Source organism: Schistocerca piceifrons, chromosome 2, assembly GCF_021461385.2.
Source record: "Schistocerca piceifrons isolate TAMUIC-IGC-003096 chromosome 2, iqSchPice1.1, whole genome shotgun sequence".
Taxonomy (NCBI): Eukaryota; Metazoa; Arthropoda; class Insecta; order Orthoptera; family Acrididae; genus Schistocerca; species Schistocerca piceifrons.
The window spans coordinates 106208075-106235805 of NC_060139.1; the positions used below are offsets into that span (position 1 = coordinate 106208075).

General features: G+C 42.2%; 1 protein-coding gene across 1 annotated transcript in view; it reads right to left on the bottom strand.

The window, feature by feature from the left end:
- Positions 1 to 582: 582 nt before the first annotated feature.
- The window catches only part of LOC124775179 (transmembrane protease serine 9-like), a 236125-nt gene continuing 208976 nt past the window's right edge, over positions 583 to 27731 (bottom strand). The window contains exons 6-7 of the mRNA XM_047250019.1: positions 19418 to 19634; positions 583 to 777 (exon numbers count right to left, since the gene is read on the bottom strand). Of these exons, the coding sequence (XP_047105975.1) occupies positions 583 to 777; positions 19418 to 19634 (412 nt within the window). The remainder of the gene's footprint in view (positions 778 to 19417; positions 19635 to 27731) is intronic.

The window sequence follows — 27731 nt, forward strand, 5'->3', positions numbered from 1 at the left end:
TAGCGTGTTTGTTACATACATGAATGCATGATGTCAGTTCTTTCGGATATTTAAGTTGAAGGGAGATGGAAAGGTAAGTGATAGACCTAATGATATCAGCTGCATGGAGACATGGTGAGGAATGAGCAGCGACGAGTGAAAATATGTGCCAGCCTGGGAGTCAAATAAGGGATCTCATGCTTACTAAGCAACTACGTTAACCACTGTGCCACCCAAACACAATGTTTATCGCTAACGCATGGAGTACCACAGCACGCTCCCCAGCTGACTCACATTCCCACCTTGCGCCACCTATCCGCATTCCCCTTTCATATCCTCCGTGTTCCCTATTTTGCATCTTCACTGGACATCGAACGTAAGTAGGTATCCTCACTGAATGCCGTGGATTTATTGTTCATGGAGGCGAATCAGTTATATGAATGCGTGGTGTGTGTCCGAATCAATTACATGAAAGCTTTGTCTCTCTTCCATATAAATAAAAAAAAAGGCAGAGTCAAATTTGTAACCACAGTTTTAATCTCATTAACCTGCTGACAGTGGTGAGACAAGCTGCTTCCAGTTGACCTTCGGAAGCAACCTACATTACGACGCATAGCAGATCCTTGAGAGGGCCATGGTCAGCGTGAGGAGCACGGTCGTATTTGGTCGGCGAGACACGCTGTTTGCCCTCAATAAATCAGTTGTTCTTACAATCCAGTGCATGTGCGTGTCTGTGCGCGAGTAAATAGTTGGGTTCGTATTCGTTGCACAACCCACACCCGTGGACACCAGCGCCACCTGCGGAACAGAACAAACTGTCGGTAAATCCCTCACTGTATTTGTAATGGGGCGGACACATCACAGACATCAGTATCACTGAATTTTCAAGCAGCTGAATCTCTATGTTAAAAGAAAGACGACAGACTCTTGTGAAAGACTTCATAAGCTACAAAGTTTTTTGTTGGAACTTTCCAAACATTGTCAATAATAAATGAAACGCGAAAAGGGGATACTTCGGTAAACGTAAAAGTCTTTCTATAAGAACAGGATAATACTTCTCATAAAACAAATGGTCATCATAGTTGTGTTATTAGTAACATACTCTACTGGCCATTAAAATTGCTACACCACCAAGATGACGTGCTACAGACGCGAAATTTAACCGACAGGAAGAAGATGCTGTGATATGCAAATGATTAGCTTTTCCGAGCATTCCCAAAGGTTGGCACCGGTGGCGACACCCACAATGTGCTGACATGAGGAAAGTTTCCAACCAATTTCTCATACACAAACAGCAGTTGACCGGTGTTGCCTGGTGAAACGTTGTTGTGATGCCTCTTGTAAGGAGGAGAAATGCGTACCATCACGTTTCACACTTTGATAAAGGTCGGATTGTAGCCTATCGCGATTGCGGTTTATCATATCGCGACATTGATGCTCGTGTTGGTCGAGATCCAATGACTGTTAGCAGAATATCGAATCGGTGGGTTCAGGAGGGAAGAACGCCGTGCTGGATCCCAATGGCCTCGTATCACTAGCAGTCGAGATGACAGGCATCTTATCCGCATGGCAACGGATCGTGCAGCCACGTCTCGATCCCTGAGTCAACAGATGAGGACGTCTGCAAGACAACAACCATCTGGACGAACAGTTCGACGGCGTCTGCAGCAACATGGACTATCAACTCGGAGACCACGGCTGCGGTTACCCGTGACGCTGCATCATAGATAGGAGCGCCTGCGATGGTGTACTCAACGACGAACCTGTGTGCACGAATGGCAAACCGTCATTTTTTTTGGATGAATCCAGGTTCTGTTTACAGCATTGTGATTGTCGCATCCGTGTTTGGCGACATCGCGGTGAACGCACATTGGAGGCGTGTATTCGTCATCGCCATACTGGCGTATCACCCGGCGTGATGGTATGGGGTGCTATCCGTTACACGGCTCGGTCATCTCTTGTTCACATTGACGGCACTTTGAACAGTGGACGTTACATTTCAGATGTGTTACGACCCGTGGCTCTACCCTTCATTCGAACCCTGCGAAACCCTACATTTCATCAGGTTAATGCACGACCGCATGTTGCAGATCCTGTACGGGCCTTTGTGGCTACAGAAAATGTTCGACTGCTGCCCTGGCCAGCACATTCTCCAGATCTCTCACCAGCTGTAAACGTCTGGTCAATGGTGGCCGAACAACTGGCTCGTCACAATACGCCAGTCACTACTCTTGATGAACTGTGGTATCGTGTTGAAGCTGCATGGGCAGGCGTATCAAGGCCGATATTACGGCCGGAGGTGGTTGCTCTGGGTACTGATTTCTCAGGATCTATGAACCCAAATTGCGTGAAAATGTGATCACATGTCAGTTCTAGTATAATATATCTGTCCAATGAATACCCGTTTATCATCTGCATTTCTTCATGGTGTGGCAATTTTAATGGCCTGTAGTGTATGTACATTGTGGCAGCCAATCAAGAAATATTTTAGGAAATTTGTTAAAAAAATGTATTTCAAAGGCGCTATCAAATCTTTACAAGTTTACTCCTAAGGCAACTTACGCTGTGCCTACGTGACTCAAGTTGCCTGTCTTTCAGAACAAAGGCAGTTCTGTCCAGTTAACGCTGCTGTCGAGAGATGCCCTGAGATCTCTGCTGAAACTGCTAGCGAATTCACGCCATTGGTTTTAGCCAGTAGCATGCGTGGGATACCGGTCACGTGTGTGAATGTTGGAGTGTTCTGCGGTGCGGAACACAGTCGCCTCTCTCTCTTGTGATCCAGATCTCGAACAGAACAGACGTCTTGTCGGAAGGCAGACCCTCCAGCTCTGCTTTTCACGACCGGTCACCAACATAAGTTAACATGAACCGCTTCCACTTCCGTTGCCCATTTCAATTAATTGTTCGACCTCCTAGATTGGCCTAAACCTGGTAACTTCCGACCCTGAAATATATTCTATTTATTGTGCCTAGTTTCCTGTTCTGTCATTTAACGACAACCCTGGATGCCCACTCTCAAGTCCAGACAGCTCGACCTCGTGCACACTGTCATCACGGGGCACATGTAACAACCTTCTTCCCCCTTCCCTGACCATATACAGTACACATAATAAAACTTTAAATTTCTAATATTTTCCATCGCCCACAAATTTACTCAGTTATTTTTGGTTTGAATAATTTGTCATAATTCTCAGGATTTTCCTCGTTGGTGGTATTTGCTCCTGACAAAACGTAGGAAAGCATCTTCGCACATGTACGTATACACTGACCAGCCAGAATATTATGATCACCAACCTATTATCGATATAAATCATGGAGTGGGTAAGGGGTCCGCAGGCCCTTACTTCTAGGTTTGCACTCACACAGGTCGACAGGGCAACTATCGATTAGTGTGTCGGGTCGCGAGAGCGAGAGTTGAGTCAGTCAGTGCGTGTTGTAGGTTCCCGCGAGGCGGGCAGAGCTGAGCAGAAGCCAGCAATTGATAGAAATTACCGACAAAGGGAGTGGCCATCGCCGCAGTTCAACCCCTTTGTGTTAGTATTATACGGGAAAGTGAGAAAGTATACTTAACAGAGTGTTTCAGTGATATTTCAGTGCCGATATTTGTATTTTCGCGTCTACCGCGCCGGCATTATTTGGATGCAGTGTTGGATTGCAATGTTGGATTACAGTGATTGAAATTACGTGTGACGATAATAAATAACGAAGAGGCCTGTGCTGAGATTAGCCGTTATTAACAGTGTATTGACGAAGGCAGTGGCTGTCTCCTTATTTTGGTTTTTGATAAGAATATAGGTTTTGTTTAGTGAAGCTGTGTTTGTTGTTCTTCTTGCCACCAAACAGTACATTATTACAGTATTTGCGAAGGACAAAATGGAATGTAACAACTCCGTAGCAGTCCAATCCGATTGCCAGCCCCATTAGGCACACGGTCACATTAATTAATATCTGTTTTTGGGCTGCTATCAGATCTCGATCGAGCGGGATAAGTCAGAAGATCAAACCGGAGTGTTACACCCTTGGCGACCGTGACAGGACTAGTGCAATTTTCGGACGAGTAGTAAAGAACAATAGATAATTTTACCTTGCTTAACGCAAGAAAGTGTTTTTTCAATTTGGATCGAGACAGAGTAGGAACTGTAAAATCGCGACAAGGAACAGTGCATTTTGAACAATACGAAGTAATAGCACCTTACGATTGTGACTAAACTTTTTCTTGCCATTTTAGATGAAAATAATAGTGTCAACAAACTGTGTTATAATGTGCAAATGCGTAAATCCGCACGAAAAACTGTGAAAAGTGAACACTAAAGAAAGACATGTGTGAACATTATTACGCCCAAAACGAGCCAAGAATTCGTCACAAAAGTTTTAAAGAAGTGTTTAGTGATAATATTTTGACTGGAATTGCTTTTTAAATAGTGAAAATCGGACAGCTTCGTGTGGACCCATAAACTGCTATGCGGACGACAATGTATTGTGGCGACACAATTATTGAGTGACGTCACGCAGACCCGTGTAGCAGTTGCACCAAAGAGCTTCGATCCGCGAGGTGATTTCACACAACATCCCACCACGGAGCGGCCGACTGAGCGACTGGACTTCGAGACACCGAGCGCAGTCCCGGCACCTAGCGGCCAAACTACAAACTACGTCCGCCTGCAGCGCCACGGAGCGGCCGACGGAGAACTACGACGACTTGCAACAGCAGCGCAACCTCACGCAGCTCCAGCGGCAGTACAGCGCCACGCCCACCTCAAACGTCAAAACATCGCGACTCGTGGTAACGTCAGTTGGTGAGTGAAGACGACTGGTTGACATAAGATTAAATTGCGGTGTGCAGTCTTCGTGATAAATAAACAATTTTTAACTGATATTTACATTAGGACAAGTGCCCAGTTGTAGTAATTTCCGAAAAATTTGCGAAGCATACTCTGAAATATAGCATACTTATTTATGCACACTGCACTGTCTAAATGGTAATTATACAGATATGCTCATTGTTTTTGGGGATTTTACATGTATAGATTTTATGAGTGGTATGATTTATCTTATTTAAAACATTTTCTGTATATGTGAAAATTGATATTTGGAGTGATTAGGTTTTGAGAGTTGTTATGTTCGATGCTATTGCATATTGTATCAATTTAGGGATTAACTGAAAATACTTGAGGTACGATTAGTTTCATGGTAATTAGGAGTGTTTTGGGTTACTAGAGGTTACTTTGTATTACCTACCTGTGCATTAAAAAATAAACAAACATGTCTACTGAAGATAAGCAGTTTTGTGAGGCAGTAGTTGAAAGGAAAGGGATAGGACAGGAAGACAGAGATGATTCGGGAATCAGTAATTGTGGATTGTCATTAGATAGCCCATTAGCACATTCAACTAATTATCCCGAGACACCGAGACAAACGACGAGAGATAAGCCAATTTCAGAGGATGCAGATATACGGTCAATGTTAGCAGAGTTGCTAAAGGGGACCAAATCATTAGAGAAGAGTTCACAAGAAACAAGAGAATCACTAAAAAGTTTACAAGAAAATCACGCATCGTTAGAGAAGCGTTTACAAGGAACTAACGCATCGTTAGAGAAAAGTTTACAAGAAACTATAGCACAAGAGATCAAAACATCGCAGATGAAGATGGAATGTAATCTGAAGAAGGAAATACAGGAGCTACAAGAACAGTTGAAAATGGATATCAACGAGAGAGAGAATAAGCTGCAGAAGAGTATAGACCAAGTCCAGGGAGACGTGGAGAAGGTGGAAGGAAAGTTAACAAAAAAGATAGAAGACGATATTGAAGAAACGAAAGCCGAATTGGGAGAAAGAATCAACGAAGTGGAAACAAATTGCAATCATCGAATCGCCGAGGTGGCGCAGATGCAGAAACAATGCAATGATGCGGTTAAGGGGATAGGAGATAGGCAAAACCAGCTAGCTGTCAATCTGAGAAATGCCATAGCCGTGCAACGAGAAGAGGATAACAAGAGGGTTGAAATGGAGGTCAGGCAGTTACAACAGGGAGTGCAGCAATTGGAGAGCAAGACAGAAGAAATTGATAAACGAATTAGCAACGCCACCTTAGCCATTGGGGGAGGTAAGGTCGTTACATTGATGAGCAGTGATAATCGGTGCGTCCAAAATAATACATGGCAGAAATTTAGACCGAATGGAGGGTTGCACCCTATGATATTTATGAAATGGCTAAAAGGAGTTTTCCCAGCACATCTTAAGGACTCAGACAAGATTCAATTTGCAATAGATAGAATGGAAGGCGAGGCCTTCACTTGGGGGGTCAGGAAGAAGGAAGGGACTACTAGTTATGATCAGTTTGAAGAGGAATTCTTGAAGAAATACTGGTCCAAAAGCCATCAATGTGCAGCAATTGAGGACCTACTCCATCGCAAGTCACTTAGTACATGGAGAGGAACGTTGAGAGAGTTTGCCGAACATTTGTGGGAATTGAACGAGACCCTAGAACAACCCCTGAGTGATGACGTAATGATATCTGCGATAAAAAGAAGATTGAATCAGAAAATGCAAGAAACTGTATCTGGGAGCCTAATTAAAAATAGGGAGGCTTTGATGGAGATACTGGAACAGTTGGAATCTGTTCGATCACAGGGACACAATCAAGCTAATGATCAAAACCGAGGGGGAGGTAATGACCCAAGGAATCATTTTGGTAATTCGTCTAATTATAGAGGAAGAGGTGGTGGTCATAGGTACAGGAACCATGGTGGTGAACGTCAATGGAGAAATGATTGGAGAAGGAGTGAAGAACCAAGAGATCATGAGAGAAGATGGGATAGGCGAATGAATGACACGGTGCATATAGAAGAGGTGGAGAGACTGGAAAACTGAATGACACTCCAGATGAGGTCCGATCGGGAGTGAGAGCTACGAGGACCAGGGTAAACATACTAAGACACGACAATGGTGGAGACCTAAGAGAAGATCTACTGGAGGAAATAAGTGGGATTCCCAAATAACCCATGCTACCCATGATAGGGATCAAGTTATGTGGACTGAATATCGAGGCATTAGTTGATACAGGGAGTGAAGCATGTGCAGTATCCAAAGGGTTATATGAACAGATACTAAAAGCAAATATTAGCTTGTCTAGTTTCCCAGTGAGTGGAGTGAGAATTGTGAACATGTTGGGTGCAAGGAGTAAACCTATTAAAGAACAAGTGTTGATTACCTTCGAGATAGAGGGAGAAGAATACGAAGCAACATTTTTGGTGGTGGCTGGATTGAACACATCAATTATTTTAGGGATAGATTGGTTGAATGAAGTTGATGCAGTAGTGAGTTTTGATGAAGGTACTATCAAGGTCAAAGGAAGAAAGGGAGAAGAGAAGAGGTTAAAGTTTGCTGAGGGGAGTGCAATCGAAGAAGAGGAAGAATTAAAAAGAGTAAATTTGTGTCATGAAGAGGAACCCACCATGGGATACGGGGAAGAGGAACTAGGAGGAGAAGTGTTGATATACCTTGAGGGATTAGCACGAGAGGATAGGCACAAAGAGGATAAGATCAGGAAAAAGTTGGAGGAGATGACACACCTAGATGAGAGGACTAAGAAGAAATTAGCCACAGTATTATACAGGCGTTGTAAAGTATTTTCTCAACGGCCAGGTATCATGAAAGGGGTGGAGTGTAAGCTAAAGATAAAGAACCATGAACCGTTCAATATAAAACAGTATTCCATTCCCCAGGCGAAACGAAGAGCAGTAGATGAAGAAATACAGAGGATGGTGGACCTTGGTGTTATAGAACGGACCAATAGTCAATACAACAACCCCCTATTTGTCGTTGATAAGAAGGATGGAAAGGTGAGGATAGTTTTGGATGCACGAACAGTGAACAAAATCATTGAACTGGAGAGGGACAAACCAGAGACTATAGAAGAACTGATTCAAAAATTCCGAGGAGCAAAGGTGCTTAGTAGTATCGACTTGACTGCTGGTTACTGGCAGATACCATTGGCCACAGAGTCTCGCCAGTATACGGCATTTACTTATGGAGGAAGGTGCTATCAATTTAGGGTGTTGCCGTTTGGACTTAATGTGTCAGTGTCTGAATTTATAAGAGCGATGAATAAGATACTAGGCGAGGAGTTACTTAAGAAGGCCACCGTCTACGTGGATGACCTCTTGATAGCAAGCGAATCATGGGAAGAACATTTGAATAGACTGGATGCAATCTTGGCAGCTTTTGAAACCGCAGGGGTAACTGTAAACCTGGACAAGTCGGAATTTGGCAAATCAAAGATAAAATTTCTGGGCCATATAATATCCGAGGAGGGTATCTATCCTGATCCTAGTAAAATGGAGGCTATTAGAAATTTTCCGACCCCCCATAGTAAGAAACAGTTGCGAGCATTCTTCGGGGTTTGTGAGTTTTATAGAAAATTTGTCAAAGGATCTGTACTTAATGCCCCGAGTATGAGGGAATTGACTAAAGCGAGGATGCCGTGGCATTGGAGTGCAGAGTGCCAAACCGAGTTTGAGAATATCAAGGAAGCACTATATAGTGCAAATATATTGTACCACCCGGATTTTTCCAAGGATTTTTATTTAGGAGCAGACAGTTCTGACTATGGACTAGGAATACATTTGTACCAAATAGAGAGGAGCGGAAATGGTGAGAGTGTTCAAATGGTTCAAATGGCTCTGAGCACTATGGGACTCAACTGCTGAGGTCATTAGTCCCCTAGAACTTAGAACTGGTTAAACCTAACTAACCTAAGGACATCACAAACATCCATGCCCGAGGCAGGATTCGAACCTGCGACCGTAGCGGTCTTGCGGTTCCAGACTGCAGCGCCTTTAACCGCACGGCCACTTCGGCCGGCTGGTGAGAGTGTAAGAACAATAGCGTTCGGTAGCAGAAGTTTAAATGCTTGGGAGAGGAAATATTCGATTACTGAGAGGGAGGCATTGGCAATTGTGTGGGGGTTTAAGCGTTTCCGGTACTATTTGGCCGGGAGGCATGTGAAAGTCGTGACTGACCATAAGGCCCTTACATTTCTGACTACAAGCAAGTTGAGGCATAGCAGACTAATGCGATGGGCCCTGGCATTACAGGACTATGACTTCGAGATAATTTATGAACCAGGAGCAACACACATAATACCTGATGCTCTGTCAGGATTACCAGCTGACTCAAGAGGAATGTTGGTGGACAGGCCGGAAGGAGAAGGAGTTAGAATTAACCTGATGAGGGGAGTACAGTATGAAGAATGCATTAGGAAGATCCTTAAGAATGTGCGTAGGGAACAGAACGAGGACGAGAAATTAAAGACAATTAAAAACAAATACAGGTGTGCAGGAGAGGAAAAAATTCGCACTTTTTATTATATTCACAATGGGATACTTTATAAAAGGAACAAGGAGAGTGAGGAGAACTGGAAACTCTGTGTGCCTGAGCATGTGGTAGAAAATTAATTTGGTATACGCACTATAGTAATGCGGATTATGGACCGAAGAAGTGCCTGGAAAAGTTGAAATTAGATTGTGCATTCAACAACATGGGAAGGCGTATACGTAAAATACTGAGTACATGTGAGACCTGTCAAAAATCTAAAACGACTACAGTACAGCACAAAGGATATATGCATCCAATTGTACCAACAGCAATTAAGGACATAATTGCAGTGAATCTCTTTGGGCCACTTCCTGCCTCACGAGGGAATTACACACAAATCTTAGTAGTGGAAGAACTGGTTTCCAAGTACATAAAATTTTACCCATTGAAGAAAGCTACTAGTAGAGCCATCATTAACCATTTTGAGAAAGACTATTTTCAAAAGGTGTGTATTCCTAAGCGAATTTTGAGTGATAATGGGTCACAGTTCAGGTCAAAGGAATGGACAGAGATGCAAAGTGAACACGGAATAGAGCAAATTGCCATTTCTAGGTATAGGCCAGCTTCTAACCCAGCAGAACGAACAATGAAGGAATTGAACCGTTTATGCCGAACCTACTGTCATAGGAAGCATGGTTTATGGAAAGAATATATGGAAGAATTTGAGCAGGTTAGGAATCACCTCCCACATGATTCTACAGGGTTTGCCCCATGTGAAGTATTGCTCAATCAAGAACCCGATAGTATTTTTCGTGAGTTGGTAGTCTACCCACCAGGAAGTTCATTGCCCTGGGAAAGGATATTGGAGCTGGTGGAATTACGTATGAAGGAGAAAGCTAGGAAAAGACAGTCAAGACACGACAAGCTAGTGAAACCGATAACTTACCGAGTGGGAGACCTGGTATTAGTAAAGGTTCATGCTAGATCAAAGAAAATAAACTCTGAAATACATAAGTTTAACCACGTTTATAGGGGACCGTACAGGATTATAAAAATTGGTCATCCTAACACTGTGGAGTTGGAATATGCACGGACAAAGAGAGTGCATGGTAAGGAGCATGTGGAAAACATAAAAAGGTACTACTCCCACGAGAGCAGAAATGACCCAGATGAGGAAGAGGAACTCGATTAGGGCCAATGTCTGAACTGAGAGTGTTCAAGCTCCTTGATGTAGTGGGGAAGGACATGGTTAGAACATTTAGCTGTAAAATGGACATTTGAAACAGGGAAAGGTTTATTTACATTGTGTTTTGTGATGTATTAGAATTAGAATTGCATATTTCATGTCGAAGATTATCTAAGAATGAGTATAAAACCTGTAATAACTAATATGTAGTATAGTAATTCATATGTCCTGTGTTTAAGTAATAATTTTTGAGTGTATATGTTGTGTGTTTCATTCAATATTGGACTAGAGAGGACCATTGCTGGTTGATATAAAAATTGTAATTTGGACAATGCCATGTTTATGAGATGTATAACCCTTTGTAAAAATTATTGTGGAGGCAGCCCACTACCGGAGTCGAGGGATTATTTGATGAATTGTAATTTCATTAATTATTTACACTGTGTGTTTGTTCAAATGTAGCAATGTTTCATTCCCTTGCCGATTCTTTTTCGCCTGCGGCTCTAAAGACGTTTTCGAGGGCGGGGATGTAAGGGGTCCGCAGGCCCTTACTTCTAGGTTTGCACTCACACAGGTCGACAGGGCAACTATCGATTAGTGTGTCGGGTCGCGAGAGCGAGAGTTGAGTCAGTCAGTGCGTGTTGTAGGTTCCCGCGAGGCGGGCAGAGCTGAGCAGAAGCCAGCAATTGATAGAAATTACCGACAAAGGGAGTGACCATCGCCGCGGTTCAACCCCTTTGTGTTAGTATTATACGGGAAAGTGAGATAGTATACTTAACAGAGTGTTTCAGTGATATTTCAGTGCCGATATTTGAATTTTCGCGTCTACCGCGCCGGCATTATTTGGATGCAGTGTTGGATTGCAGTGTTGGATTACAGTGATTGAAATTACGTGTGACGATAATAAATAACGAAGAGGCCTGTGCTGAGATTAGCCGTTATTAACAGTGTATTGACAAAGGCAGTGGCTGTCTCCTTATTTTGGTTTTTGATAAGAATATAGGTTTTGTTTAATGAAGCTGTGTTTGTTGTTCTTCTTGCCACCAAACAGTACATTATTACAGTATTTGCGAAGGACAAAATGGAATGTAACAACTCCGTAGCAGTCCAATCCGATTGCCAGCCCCATTAGGCACACGGTCACATTAATTAATATCTGTTTTTGGGCTGCTATCAGATCTCGATCGAGCGGGATAAGTCAGAAGATCAAACCGGAGTGTTACAAGTGTTCATTAAAATGGCTCATGATTGCTGTATTTAACTAGGGTGGCGATATTTTGATTGCTTGAGCAACGTCTGTTCTCGACTTATTACTACGTACAGCTACACCTAACACCATTGCCGTAACACTCCATTATTAGATTGGTGCAGAGATTCAGTCTTGCAACTCTCGTGATTTATCTCGGAAGCCAGCTGCACCCTGTTTTTCCTCGGCATCGAAGTTCTTACTTCAGTGCAGATTTCTATAAGTGAAGCGGCTATAAAACAAAACACTGCTTCTCTACTTAAATAAAGTGTGGATTGGTTCCAATTACCTCTGTATATTGTCACAAACTTTCATAAATGATTACACGTTACATGGAAGTTACTATTCCCAGAACCAACTAATAAATGCTGTCTCAAAAACATCTCGTTAACATTCTGTGAATAATATAAAACAGCAATCGCTTGTATGCACAATGTCGTCTTTGTTGGTGCCAGAGATCTTCCATGGTTCCAGAGCTCCTTGATTCCTCCTTGCTGCACGGAGATAACGAATGCTTTCCAGCAGATAGACTCTACACTTCTTGAGTAATACATACTGTGTAGACTATTTGCGATTAGCACCTCTTTACTCTGAGCTCTATATTTGACCTACATGATACGGGCCCTTCTATGAATGGCATGGATCACTATGACTGGTCCAGGCGATAGCAGCTTCAACTGGCGAGGATTGACTACTTGTTAGACACACGCACGGTGCATGTAGTACAAGTGAGGGAGCTGTCCGTGAGTACAATGGGGAAGGCGCGTGATGTATCTAAGTTCGACCGATGGCAGATTGTGATAGCCTGGAGTCTCGGCACGAGCATTTCGGAAACTGCATGAATTGTCGGGTGTTCAAGGAGTGCTGTCGTAAGTGTCCTCAACACATGGCTAAACCAGGTTAAAATAACGTCCAAACATCGTGCGGATGGGTGTCACCTTCATTACAAACGTCCTGCGTCGTAGGCTGGGCATACTGGTAAAACAAGACAGGAGGCGAACTATGGCGGAACTAACATCAGCATCTGAGCACAGTACAAGTATGCCTCAGCACACAGTCCACCAAACGCTCCTGATGATGGGTCTGCGCAGCCGACGATGCATGCATGTGCCAATTTTAACACCATGATGTTGGCAACTAACATTGAAATGAGCATGCGACAATTGGCATTGGACGTTGGTGCAGTATCAGAGCATTACAAGGTCTGATGCACCACGATACCTTCTTCGTCATGTCTCTGGGAGAGCGTGAATCTGTCGTCTTCCAGGGGAGCAATTTCTTGACACCTGTACTGTGGGTCGGAAGTAAGCTGGGGGCAGCTATATTATGCTCTGGGGTACGTAAGTATCTATGGGACCAGTCGAGCTCGTGCAACACACCGTGATGGCCAAGGAGTATCGTACACTGGTTGCAGACACGCACACGGCTTCATGACAATCATGTTTTTCAGTGGCAATAGAATTTTTCAGCAAGATAGTGCGCCATGTCACAAGGCCAGGATTGTGAAGCAATGGTTCGAGGAACACAGTGGCGAGTTCCAGTTGATGTGCTGGTCCCCCAACTGCCCAAATTTGAACCCGACCAGACACATCTGTGGTGTGACTGACGTAGCGTCAGAGCTCATCGGCCCCCGCCCTCCAGCGACCTACCAAAGCCTCATTGTTTCCATGTAATGAGGCCTCGCCGCTGTTATCCGTGCCAAAGGTGGACATACCGGCTATAAGGATGATGATCATAATGTTCTGGGTGATCACTGTACGATGGTACTTGTTTCTTTAGAGTACAGATCTTACCAAAAATAAAAATATTTTGGAAGACCTACCCACCTAAGGGCTTAAACAGCCAGATTCCTTTGGTTTTATACTCGATGCAACTCTTTCGCAGATAATAGTTCTCGAATGTGGAATTCTGCAGCTACGTGGGGAAAAATACAGGAGCGATGGGCTATTTACCACTTAAACAGAAATCTGGCTGCAGTTATAAGAGTATGGGGTATATTTCAGAGAGAGGAAATAAAAATTCTGAGCTTTGCTGATGATACTGTAGCTCAGACAGAGACAGCAAAGGACTGGGAAGAGCAGCCGAACGAAATGGACAGTATCTTGAAAGAGGGATATAAAATCAAAGTCAACTAGAACGAAACGAGGTTAATGAAATGTAATCGTATTAAATCTGCCCATATTGAGGGAATCTGATTAGGAAACGAGACGCTAAAGGTAGTAGATGAGTTGTCCTATTTTGGCAATAAAATTACTGATGCTGGGCAAAGTAAAGGGAATATACACTGAGGCGACGAAAGTCATCGAACAACAATATGCTCATAAACAGATAGCGGTAGTATCGCGTACACAGGGTATAAAATGGCAGTGCATTGGCGGGGCTGTCACTTGCGCTCAGGGGATTCGTGCGAAACGTTTTCCGACGTAGTTATGGCCGCACAATGGGAATCAACAGACGTTGAAGGCGGAATGGTAGATGGAGCTAGACGCATGAGACATTCTGTTCCGGAAATCATTAGGGAATTCAGTATTCCGAGATCCACAGCGTCAAGAATGTGCCGAGAATACCAAATTTCAGGCATTTTCTCTGACCACGGACAACGCAGTGGCCGACTGCCTTCACGTAACTACCAAGTGCAGCAGTGTTTGCGTAGAGTTTTCATTACCAACAGACAAGCAACAGCGTGTGAAATAACAGCAGAAATAAATGTGGGATGAATGATGATCATTTGTGTTAGTTGAGAAATTTGGCGTTAATAGGCAATGGCACTGGTTGGGAAGGGAGTGAGACAGGGTTGTAGCTTATCCCCGATGTTATTCAATCTGAATATTGAGCAAGCAGTAAAGGAAACAAAAGAAAAATTCGGAGTAGGAATTAAAATCCATGGAGAAGAAATAAAAACTTTGAGGTTCGCCGATGACATTGTAAGTCTGTCAGAGACAGCAAAGGACTTGGAAGAGCAGTTGAACGGAATGGACAGGGTCTTGAAAGGAGGGTTTAAGATGAACATCAACAAAAGCAAAACGAGGATAATGGAATGTAGTCGAATTAAGTCGGGCGATGCTGAGGGAATTAGATTAGGAAATGACACGCTTAAAGTAGTAAATGAGTTTTGGTATTTGGGGAGCAAAATAACTGATGATGGTCGAAGTAGAGAAGATATAGAATGTAGACTGGCAATGGCAAGGAAAGCGTTTCTGAAGAAGAGAAGTTTGTTAACATCGAGTATAGATTTAAGTGTCAGGGTGTCGTTTCTAAAAGTAATTGTATGGAGTGTAGCCATGTATGGAAGTGAAACGTGGACGATAAATAGTTTGGACAAGAAGAGAATAGAAGCTTTCGAAATGTGGTGCTACAGAAGAATGCTGAAGATTATATGGGTAGATCACATAACTAATGAGGAGGTACTGAATAGAATTGGAGAGAAGAGAAATTTGTGGAACAACTTGACTATAAGAAGGGATCGGTTTGGTGGGGCATATTCTGAGGCATCAAGGGATCACCAATTTAGTATTGGAGGGCAGCGCGGAGGGTAAAAATTGTAGAGGAAGACCAGGAGATGAATACACTAAACAGATTCAGAAGGATGTATGTTACAGTAGGTACTGGGAGATGAAGAAACTTGCACAGGATAGAGTAGCATGGAGAGCCGCATCAAACCAATCTCTGTAGTGAAGACCACAGCAACAACAAGGCAATGGCAGCAGACGTCCAACGCGAGTGCCTTTGCTAACACCATGGCATTGCCTACAGTATCTCTATCGGGTTCGCGACCATATTGGTTCGACCCTACACTACTAGATAACCGTGACCTGGCCAGACGAGCCCCGACTTCAGTTGGAAAGAGCTGATGGTAGGGTTCGAGTGCAGCGCACGAAGCCATGGACCCAGGTTGTCAACAAGGCACTTTCAAAGTTGGTTGTGGCTCGATAATGGTGTATGCTGTGGTTACTTGGAAGAGACTGGATCCTCTGCTCACACTGAACCGGTCATTGACTGGAAATAGCTGTGCTCGAATACTTGGAGATGGCAGCCCAAACAACACTGGAATTTTTGCGGATGACTATGCACTATGTCACCGAGCCACAAGTGTTCGAGACTGGTTTGAAGAACAGTCTGGACAATTCTAGCGAACAATTTGGCCACCGAGATCGCCCGGTATGAATCCCATCGAACATTTATGGGACAAAATAGAGAGGTCAGCTCGTGCATAAAAACGGGCACCGGCAACACTTCCACAATTGTGGACCGTGGCATGCCTCAGTACTTCTGCAGGGGGCTTCCAAGGACTTACAGAGTCCATGCCCCGTCGAGTTGCTGCAATACGCGAGAAAAAGGAGGTCCAACAAGATATTGCGAGGTATCCCATGACTTCTGTCACCCCGGTGTTAAACATACAACGGCAATGGGTACAAATGCATTTCAGAACAGACATTTTTAACATCGTTTTAGGAAGACTTTTATGAAGGTATTTCCCTAGCCTGGTAGGCTAGTGAAATGTGGACTCTGAAATGTTCAGGCAAGAAGAGAATAGAAGCTTTTAAAATGTGGTGTCACAAGGGAATGTTGAAGTTTGGATGGGTATATCACGTAAGTAAAAGGAGGTGCCGAATACAATTGGACATAAAAGAAATTTCTGGCAAAACTTGACTGAAGGAAGGGCTTAGTTGACATGAGATGTTGTGAGACATCAATGGATCACTAGGTTAGTATTGTAGAGACGTGCTGTGGAACCAGATGAATGCTGTAAGCAGCTTCACAAGGATGTAGGTTGCACCATCAGAGATGAAGATGCTTCCACGGGATAGAGTAGCATGAGGAGCTATATCAGACCAGTGTTAGGGTTGAAGACCACAACAGCAATATTGTTGGCGCAGGAAATACCCATTACTATAGTTATGAGGAACTGGAGAAGATGTTTTGGTATATACTTTTAGATAATTAACAATTTCTTAATTTAAATACGATACATTTCCATGGTATAGAGGGCCTATAACGCTTCCTTGGAGAGCGCCGGATATTACTTATGTTTTACTAGATGACTTTCCGTCTGTTACTTCGAACTGTAACCTTTCTGACAGGAAATCACGAATCCAGTCGCACAACTGAGGCGATATCCCATAGGCACGCAGTTTGGGCAGAAGACGTTTGTGAGGAACGGAACCGAAAGCCTTCTGGAAATCTAAAAATATGGAATCAATTTGACATCCTCTCTCGATAGCACTCATTACTTCATGAGTACAAAGAGCTAGTTGTGTTTCGCAAGAATGATATTTTCTGAATCCGTGCTATGTGTCAATAATTAGTTTTCTTCTGGGTACTTCACAATATTCGAACACATATGTTCCACAACCCTACATATAATCGACGTTAGTGATATGGGCCTGTAATTCTAGGGATTACTCCTACTTCTCTTTTTGGGTATTGGTGTGACTTGAGAAATTTTCCAATCTTTAGTTAGGGATCTTTCTGCGAGCTAGCGCTTGTATATAATTGCTAAATATGGACCTATTGTATCAGCATACTCTGAGAGAAACCTGACTGGTATACAGTCTGGACAGGAAGCCTTGCCTTTATTAAGTGATTTAAGCTGCTTTGCGACACCGAGGATATCTACTTCTATGTTTCTCATCTTGGCAGTTGTTCTTGATTGGAATTAAGGAATATTTACTTCGTCCTATTTGGTGAAGGAATTTCGGAAAACCGTGTTTAATAACTCTACTTTAGTGCCATAGTCATCAGTGACTTCTCCGTTGTTATGGCGCAGTGAAGGTATTGATTGCGTCTTGGCCACTGGTGTGCTTAATGTATGACCAGGATCTCTGGGTTATCTGCCAGATTTCGAGACAGAGTTTCGTTATGGAAATTATTAAAAGCATCTCATATTTAAGTACGCGCTATATTTCGAACTTCTGCAAACCTTTGAGGATCTTGAGGATTATGCGTTCTTTTAAATTTGGCATGCTTTTCTCGCTGCTTCTGCAACAGCGATCTGATCCGTTTTGTGTACCATGGGGGACCAGTACCGTCACATATTAATAATGCTGCAACTCCTCCTTTTTCCAAGTTAGATCTACGAGAAAATGATTCGAATCTAGAGGACCAGAACGTCTATGACTACAGACTTTTCCGCATCTAGAGGCATACAAAAAGCTCATCCGTCGTATTTTTCGAGCCCCCAATATTCTGATGAAACAAATTAATTTTACCCTTGTAAAAACCGTTACATTTATATTATGGTTCTGTGCTTTTATACTTTCTTTCAACACTATCTGTAACTGGACTCTAACTTAAAAAATGTATCTCTCTGACAAAATCACAGGGATTTTTGTCTTGTGTGCCTGTGGCCTCTCTCACACTTTCTGCGAGACGCTCATCTAATCCTTCCTTCCCCTCCCAATCTCCCGACTGCAGCACCAAGAAAATTGATTAAATGGCTCTGAGCGCTATGGGACTTAACATCTGAGGTCATCAGTCCCCTAGAACTTAGAACTATTTAAACCTAACTAACCTAAAGACATCACACACATACATGCCCGAGGCAGGATTCGAACCTCAGACAGTAGCGGTCGCGCGGTTCCAGACTGAAGCGTCTAAAACCGCTCGGCCATAACGGCCGGCTTGCAGCAACAGGTACTGAACAAATATGAAACACTATTTCGCACAAAAGCAAACCACTCAGCACTTTGTTTCACGGCCAACAGCGGTGTTGACCAAGGGCTGGTTATGGCACGGTAAATCCTCCACAGGTGTGTGCTGTTATTGCTCCTATTTCCTCCAGGCTACCTTTGACACTACGTCTCCTGTTCCTCCTACTGTGAGCACCTGATCCTCTCCATCAAAATTTCTGCATGAGACGCCTGTTTTTCTGTCGTCTGGCAAAGCCTGGCACCACGTCTTAAGAGGCTTATGAGCTTAGGTTCTTTTCCTGTAGATTTGGCTTACAACCCCTTCCCCCCTGTGACTGCTGGCTAATAGATAGGATGAATATGTTCTTTCTACTTGGCTACCGACTTAGCCTTAAGACTGTTGCTACGAATTTACTGCTCTCTACTTCGCTCGAAAATGGTTGTGGCTCTTCTTCTACTTCAGATATCAGGTCACACTGACTGGTAACGCAATTTGAAATGTGATTTCTGAGGCTTTCTCCTTTTACCTATTACCTGTGACCTTCTACCAGCTCCTGTTGTCGCCTTCGCGCTCCAACCTACCTAACTGTAAATATGCCATTTTTAATTCTGCCTGAAGTACATAAATCTTCCTATCTTGCTCCACAATTTTCTTGTCTAAACTACACAATTTACAACTCTATGCCAGGCCCTTATCCGATATTTTACTGGCTTCCTCGCTGTAATTACCCCAGTGAAAACAACAATCCACAGTCCAGACGTCTTTCTCCCATACTATCAAATGTACGGTAACGCCAACCTTTACCGCACATGACACTACTTTTACACTATACTAAAAAGCCCTACCATACTTAAAGTGTAATAAAGTAATAATTAGTGAAACCATAACTTCGGAAGATTTGCGCAGGCGGATGTAAGTAAAAACCAGAACATAAACAATACACAAATGTTTGCTGAACGTAAGAATGGAAACTAAAAACCACGATATTTTCTGACAAGAGTCTTCAACAAGTAAAATCAGGAAGTTATGTGAAGCAGTTTAAGGCCTCCAGATAAGCTCACCATGAACCCGTCGCAGACGAGCGGCCCACCGGCGTCCCCCGAGCAGGCGTCCTTCCCCTCAATAGACAGAGTGCATATGTGCTCCTTCTCCACCAACAAGTCTTTCGCCCATGGGTACTTCTTGACGCAGTCTTTGAAGGAGAGCAGTGGCATCGTTACTTTCTGAAGCAGAGGCAGCGTGTAAAGGAGATCCTCTATCACGCACAGGCCTGTCACCCTATGGAAAACACCACCACATATCTGTACAATGTGTCTCATCAGTCAATTAAACTAAATCTACACTCCAAACGTCACATTACAGTGTGCTGCGTTGGATGCTGATGTTACCAGTGTAATTTCTCCCTTTTCCTGTTTCATTACCGATAATCTTTCGTGAGGTACATGGAAGGAAGTAATAAGTTGCCCCTACGCCTGTCGAAAGTTCCGCTCACTGAATTTTAATTTTTAACCTCTCAGATATGAACGTTACCTCTCTTGAGTGCCGTTGCACATACCAGTAATGCCCTTACTATATAGAAATAGAGGTACGCACTATTCTCCTTTAGATATATTCTACCTCCTGTCTTAATGAGAGAATGACCACAGAATGATGACAATTAATCAAGAATTGTTCATATAAGACACTTCGAAGCCACTAGTTTCGTAGAAGAAATACATGTCCTTAGGATACTTTTTCCTTTGGATGTAAGTCTGTCATCTCCTTTTCTGACAAATAGTTTTACGTGTTCGTACTACTTTTGGCATTCTGGACATATATTAGTAGTATTTCATAACTGTTTATGTTTCCAGTAGACGATCACTAATCACTTGATCGTTCATAGTGAGGCAACTAACAAGGGAACACTACCGAACGAGGTTGCGCATTGGTTAGCACACTGGGCTCACATTCGGGAGGACGATGGATGAAACCCGTGTCCGGCCATCCTGATTGAGGTTTTCCGTGATTTACCGAAATTGCTTCGGGCAAATGACAGGTTCCTTTGAAAGAGCACGGCCGCCTTCCTTCCCTAATCCTAAGGGACCGATGACCTCGCTGTTTGGTCCCATCCCCCGAATCAACCAACCAACCAAGGGAATTATCTAATCTGATTCGTCGAAACTTCCCCTGAAATTTTTCACACAGGTAGAGTACACCGAAAGAATGCATTGCTAAGGCTCACTGCAAGTGTTTTTTTTTAATGTTAATGTTTTTAGTCATTTTTGTCACATGAAGAGCCGCTGATAACAGCGATTTGTACAGCTCTTCCTGCCTAGCACGCGATTCGGCGAAGAAGCTGATGAAACCATGACACGAGGAGGTTGCGCCGCGCAGCGCTATGTTCAAAGTGGACACACGCAAATTTTAATCATTTAAACCCTAACAAAAATGTCTAAAATCATTAATTTTTTTAATAACTTGCAACTTATATCGAGCACTGAACTGTTGCATATGTGATTCTTACACAAATGACTGGCAGAGGAAAGAAAATCAAGGCAGTGTGTGACGACTTACAACAATCGAGACTTTAATTTGTTGAATTTAAATACTGAGGAACAATTCCTATAGCACATTTCTTTTGATGTTTATTCAGTAATGTCTAACGATGATATACTTTCTTGCCTATTCCCTCTGGTCGTCACAACAATGAGGAGTGTCTACTAGATGATGAAAACAAACATTTTTTTTTACACCAGCCACACCTGATAAAAGAGAAATTATGGCATTTGGGCACTGCACAGTAATTACTAATTTTATTCAGAGAGAAGTGGAGTGGAGTAAGAAATGGTACTGGCCTTTGTTCTGCACATTATGCTGCGTACTTCTGCAGTTTCGTAAAATGTGCAAATGGTTCAAATGGCTCTGAGCACTATGGGACTTAACATCTAAGGTCATCCGTCCCCTAGAACTTAGAACTACTTAAACCTAACTAACGTAAGGACAACAAACACATCCATGCCCGAGGCAGGATTCGAATCTGCGACCGTAGCGGTCGCGCGGTTCCAGACTGAACTGCCTAGAACCGCTCGGCCGATCCGGCCGGCTCATAAAATGTGGTCATGCAAACTGACAGTACAGAAATGACTAAGTTTAACAATACTATTTCGATGATAAATCTGAAATGACAAATTGTTAATGGAAATTACAATACCTGACAGATTTCTGAAGAATGCCATAGATTGTTCAATTTTTTTATTTTTTATTTTTTTATTTATTTTGTCGAGAGGCTGAATCACTCTTTGTTCCAGTGTAAGGCATCTGGATTTTATGGACCTTACATGAGCTTGATCCATAACGACAGTACAATACAGTATCAGATCCTCAGAAAATAATAATTATATTATATCAATAAAAGGCAATTGCAGTAATCTCATTTACCGAAAACTAACAAAACAATATCTACCAATGTATGGACAGGGTCATGAATAAACAAATTAAAGTGAAATGCATTTTGGAGATGAACTGAGCAGGTGGTTAACGGCATTGGAAAACCCCACTTCACAAGAGAATGGCGAGCTTCAGCACAGAAAGGAATAAGGCTAGAACAATACATTATTCCTTTTAATGTAAATACGGCTGGGATCAAGGGTAAGTGGCTGGACGGATTTGACAAGACTAGGCACCGACCCAGCAAGAAAAATACAAATTCACCTCTAATGAGATGGCGATTGGCTGAAGCCATACTGGGCGATGCAGATGCGACACATTGGGGAGATATCCATTATATAAAAGCATTTTGAGAACTAAAATTTCTAGATTTCTCTCTCATCTCATGGCAGACCACATAAGTGTGTGGAAAATAGCAAAAGCGTTGAGAGGTTTGATATCTGCAAAGTGTGTACAATACACTTGACGTATCATGGCGACAGATAGCAAAGAGGTAGGTAATTATTCCTGTGGGAATTTTTATGGTCAACGAAATTGTGAACGTCGCTCCAACCCTTTGCGAGTGTGCAATGGCCATTATTTGAACTACGGAAAAATTAACATTCTACGGAATGCAGGAAAGTTGACACTGAGTGAATTCAGTCACAGCCAGATTAGGCAATTAGTGTTTCAGATCCAGCATGGAGACAACGCCATAGCAGATGCGACCTAGTAAAGTACCATCGCCCATTAGGCCACAGTAAATGTTGAGTCGAGATTTTGTTCACTCCAACTTATGTATGCTTTGACAATTGAATATGAAAAGTGAGGATACTAACCTACCCTCACACTAAGTACATGAGAGTTTTTTCACTGGTTTCAAAAGTAAATTTATTCTTCGACAACTCAATGCATTGATCAGATACGATATCGTAGATGTAAATGAGCTAATGAAGATATTAATAATTCTTCCCTGTGATAAAAAGTTTTCATTTGTAGAGATAACGATTTTAATAATCATCAATTCAGCATGTCCAAGAGTTAAATATTTTGTTATTGAGTGTCAAAAGTAACTGAACATGATTGTTGTGTATCACTTGACCCCTGAAGGCACAGTTGATAAATTTTATGTAGAATAAAAAAGGTAATAGCTGTTTTGTCTTTCTAGAATAGACCCCAAACTTTCACTTTTATTAATTCATGCATTCTAGTCACGTGATAGCAGTATTTCTAATGAATTTTGTTACAATTCACACCTGATATTAGCTGCCGTACAGGGTTTGGGTCATATTTATTTAGAATGTCTGATTGACACCCTGGGCTTGAGAAGACAGTTCAGATGTTTTGTCCATTCGAGCACTAAGTCGTAAGCTAAGTTCGCACACATTAGTACCCTCACTGTGAAGATACAAAGTACAGACAATCTCACAAAATGGTGACCCTTCCAGGATTCTAAATCACAGCATTCTGATAGATATATGGTTTGTTTCTGATAGGTACAAAATACATAATCCTCCCAAACAATAAGCTGACGCAAATTGGAGAAAAAAATTTAAATGTGAATGTGACTCAACTGTGTAGTGAGTTTAGATAGAATTGTATGTGTTCATGTATTTCTTATTGGCTGGCACAACACACCGTTGAATTGGGTTGTGTTGGGTTCTGACTCAACTCCATTAACCAAAAGGCTAAATAAAAGACGAGTAAATGGGTTCAAATATTGAATATAGGACTGTGGATGATATTTTGGAGCAGAATCAAATCTTATGATCAGTTAACACGTAGTCAGGTTCGGAAAATTCGCGACAACAACGCTTAGTGGAACGCTCAAAAATGACAGAAAATAATCGATTATGACAAAGAGAAGTCATGGAAGATCTTGATAGGATCGAGTTGGACATACAAAAGATAGATCAGCGTGAACAACACGAAATATAACACGTAGAAATACCGAATGAGACCGAAAAAGCAACACATGATGTTCAATATGGTCCAAAGAATGGACATGAGAAGGGCATTGCTAATGAATCAGACGATGAGTCTGTAGATAGTGATTTACAGCATACTGAACCAAAAGTAATCGTATTAAATCAGTCAGTCTTATAATTGTATGAACGAACGAGAGTTAGTGCTCCTACACTATGTTCGGAAGTGAAGGAAACGGTTGACAAAAGACGAGATAGGGAACGGTAGCATCAGATGGCAACTGGTGAAATTAGTGTAGATGAAAACGCCAACATATATACAACGTTGCAGAGTTTAATACAACAATCTCAGGAATCATAAAGGCGTTTAGATGGGCGCATAACAGAAGGGCGAAAATAATTAGATGGGCGCATAACACAAGGCCAAAAAGAATTAAATGGGTGCAAAATACAAGGGCAAACAGAATTAGAAAGGCGCATAACAAAAGGGCAAAAGGAATTATCACTGGGGCTGAAAGAAATTAACAAGGAAAAACAAAAAACGCGTGATAATATTTAAGGCCAATTAGGTCAAATACGAACTGAAGCTAAGGAAGCGCAAATCACGCTTCAAGCGCTCGTTACAGAGCACAAACAATTGATAACAGACATTGACACTGTCCAAACAGGCATGATTACGTTGCGTGAATTTACGCAACGAAGTGCCAAAAAGGTTAAATAACAGGTCGAAACATTTGCTATTAAAGCGACGACGAAAGCGAAACATCTTATTGCTGAGACGACGTCTCACAGTAGAACAACAAAAGCAGCAGTAAAGAAATTCTATGCTCGTATTTTAAAAATACAAGAGAAAAACGAACACCAATTTCAACGTCTGAGTTCGGAAGTTTTGCGTTCGATCAAAAGTCGAGGTGATGTAGAAAGCGTCAGTGAGGAGCCGCAGACGACAACGGAATCCACTTTAGTGTCGGTGGATACTACTGTGAAGACTGCAAAATCAACAGTTGCCGATAATACGACAGAAATGGTATCAGAAATTACGTGTGACGTAAGACGGAAAGGCACATGTGGATGCCAGTCCGAAACCGCAAACCGCGAACGGGAAGTTGGTCCAAAACAGTTTGGATTGCGACCAATTGTCCAAGAAAGAAGAACAGATCAATCTGGAATACAAGAGCGTGGTTTGCAGCAAGGTTCAGTACGTAAAGCATAAAGTATGACATACGCTGATCAAACCATAGAGACGCGTTATGCAACGCCACAACAGGAAGGACGAATTCCGACGGGTTACAGTACGGCGTCTAACGAGCCAGAATAGCTTACACGTCAAGATACAGAGCGGGTAGCGGGCGTTATGCAGGCACATTGCGCAATGAGACCTGAAAGTGATTCTACAGCACAAACGTCACGGAATGAACCAAGTTACACACGTTTGCGTAGATTTGACGCAAAGAAGGACAGAGTTCAAATCTTCAAAAGCCAGCAGATACATCATAGAGAGAAGCGAGAGGTTTTGATGATAACCACTTTCTTACAGTGCTGAAATACGAGCACAATAAGGAAGATGCAAATATTCTGAACCCCCGCACATTCATTGACCAATTTAAAGTAGGAATACTGACACGTTGGCCATTGAAACGTAAGCTAGATTTTATTTGCGCACATACGGAGGGAAGTGTTGCTGAAACTATGCAAAAGATAGCAGATGCTTGCGGTTCATATGATTCGCTTAGAGCTGCCTTTACAGCAAGATATTGGTCTCCTGAGGATAAGATGGGAATAAAATATAGATTATTACAAAATGTCTCATTCGAAAATTCGCGTGAGAAAACAGCGGTCAAATTCTTTGAGAATATGGCTAAAAGAAACCAATACTTAGATAACCCCCCATAGGGACGGAGAACTGATTCACATATGCAAAACGAAACTGCCAATGAAGTATCAACAAATCTTGTTAGGACGTGGGGGCGATAATGTAGAAACTTTCGAAGGTGCTTTGAGAGAAGTAGACTTCATGTATTAAAACGACGCTCAAAGACGACGCGATTCAGGACAGAATAATTTTGAACCAACACTTAATAGTAAGGAGAATAATAATAATTGTAGAGATGGTAGGCCGGTAATGGGATTGAATTCTGGACGAAATGGGAATAATTACGGAAATGGGAATAATGGAAACACTAGACCACAGCGTAATGGATACGGTTTTAATAGTGGTTGAAGCAGGCGGAATGTTGATGAAAATAGGAATGGAAACTGGAGAATTAGGGATAACCGACAGACTGATTTTAATCGGTGACCTCCAGGTCCATGGAGAGAAAGCAGCTCCTGGAAATACTTGCGGTAATTACCGGAGAAACAAACCACAGATGGAGGTTGAATTACGACCACCAAATCCTGGGAAGCGTGAGGATTGACTGACGTTAGGTATTGCAGGAGTTCAAGTAGATAATACACTTTCTGCAGAAAGGAATGACAAGGCGACCGCAGTAATAAATAGGTTAAGGTGTGACGTACAAAAGTTGGAATTGGGAAGAGGAACGACAAAACGATCATCAAGGGTATCCGCACAGATACTACAAATAGGGAGGAAGTCACAACTGAAGTGCTGGGACGATATAGAGTGGATTGACACTGAAGATGAGGATGAACTCCAAGCAGTACCTGGTAATGAACCATTTGATTATGACGAATCATTAATGTACATAGTGCTGATGTTTGATTCTGCACAGACGAAAAATGATTTTCAGCAGGATAATACATATCCTACTGTAAGCTGTAACGCTACGATTGATCAAGACGGTAGGATTAACCGACAAAATATGGCTAATAGAAGTCATAGAAAAAAGAAGGAAGTACGGATAAGTACACCTGATCAAAAGTTCGATACGATCTACTAAAATCCTTCCACAAAACTTTGAAAGAAACGCAGAAAGAGTCTGAGGCGTTGTGGATAGCGGGAATCGAACAAAATCGGGAAGAACAAGGAGATAGTCGAGAGAAAAATGACAAGGAAAATATCACGTCGGGATCGGAAAACGAACCAGATTATAAAGGATGTGAATAGTCTGATAAATCAGATTCAAAAACATACAATTTTGGCACATACGAGGACACAGTACGGCAGTATTACCGAGATTATGTAATTATCACACAATACAGAGAAAATAGCGTCATAAATGACGACACAGCTGCAAATTTAAATCTGCAATTCTCAGTGACAGACAAAAACTATGATAACGAGTAGAATCTGACGAATCCTCAGAATCTAAGTGTGAAGTACTGTCACACTTAAAGAATACTTACCAGGCTCTAAAATCCAAATTAAACACGATTACAAAGATGTGTGACGAGGAGACGAACTTAAAGGAAGTAGTAAGGTGTGAAAATGAGGATTTAAAATCTAGATTGGTTACTGTAGAAGCTGATCTAGAAGCAGCGAGACTATAGTAGAACATTTTAAGAAGGGGGAGTACTTCTCCCCAAACTCTCGATGAAGACCATCAACTATGGATGTCCATAAACATCCGGTTGTGACAGAACAAACACACATACATCAGTTAAATTACGAAGTAATTGAGGACATATTAATGGAGGGAGCCGAAGACGAGAGTACTTCAGAGATAAGTCTGATACTTCGTGTAACATCAAGGGTATTGTTGTTAACGCAACAGTAGATAGTGGGAGTGAGTTAACAGCGATATCAGAGACGTTATTCAATCGTTGCAATAGTAACAATGACTTATTCAAACAGAATAAAGATCCAGAGGTGTTACAGGTCGAACGTAAGCGGAAAGTCAAGAACTCGGTTGACATTCGTCAGCATTATTTGCTGAAGAATGACGTGCTGTTCTACAAACACATTGGATAGGAATTATTGCAGGGGTCATATGGTACTTAGCCATGAAAATTAAAATATAAATGGATCACAGATGATACAGTAAAAAGATGTACAGATGTTTCAGGTAGCAGCAGATCTCAAGAGGCAGACAGGACGAGCTACAAACATGTAAATATTCAGATATAGGTACAATAATACTAATCA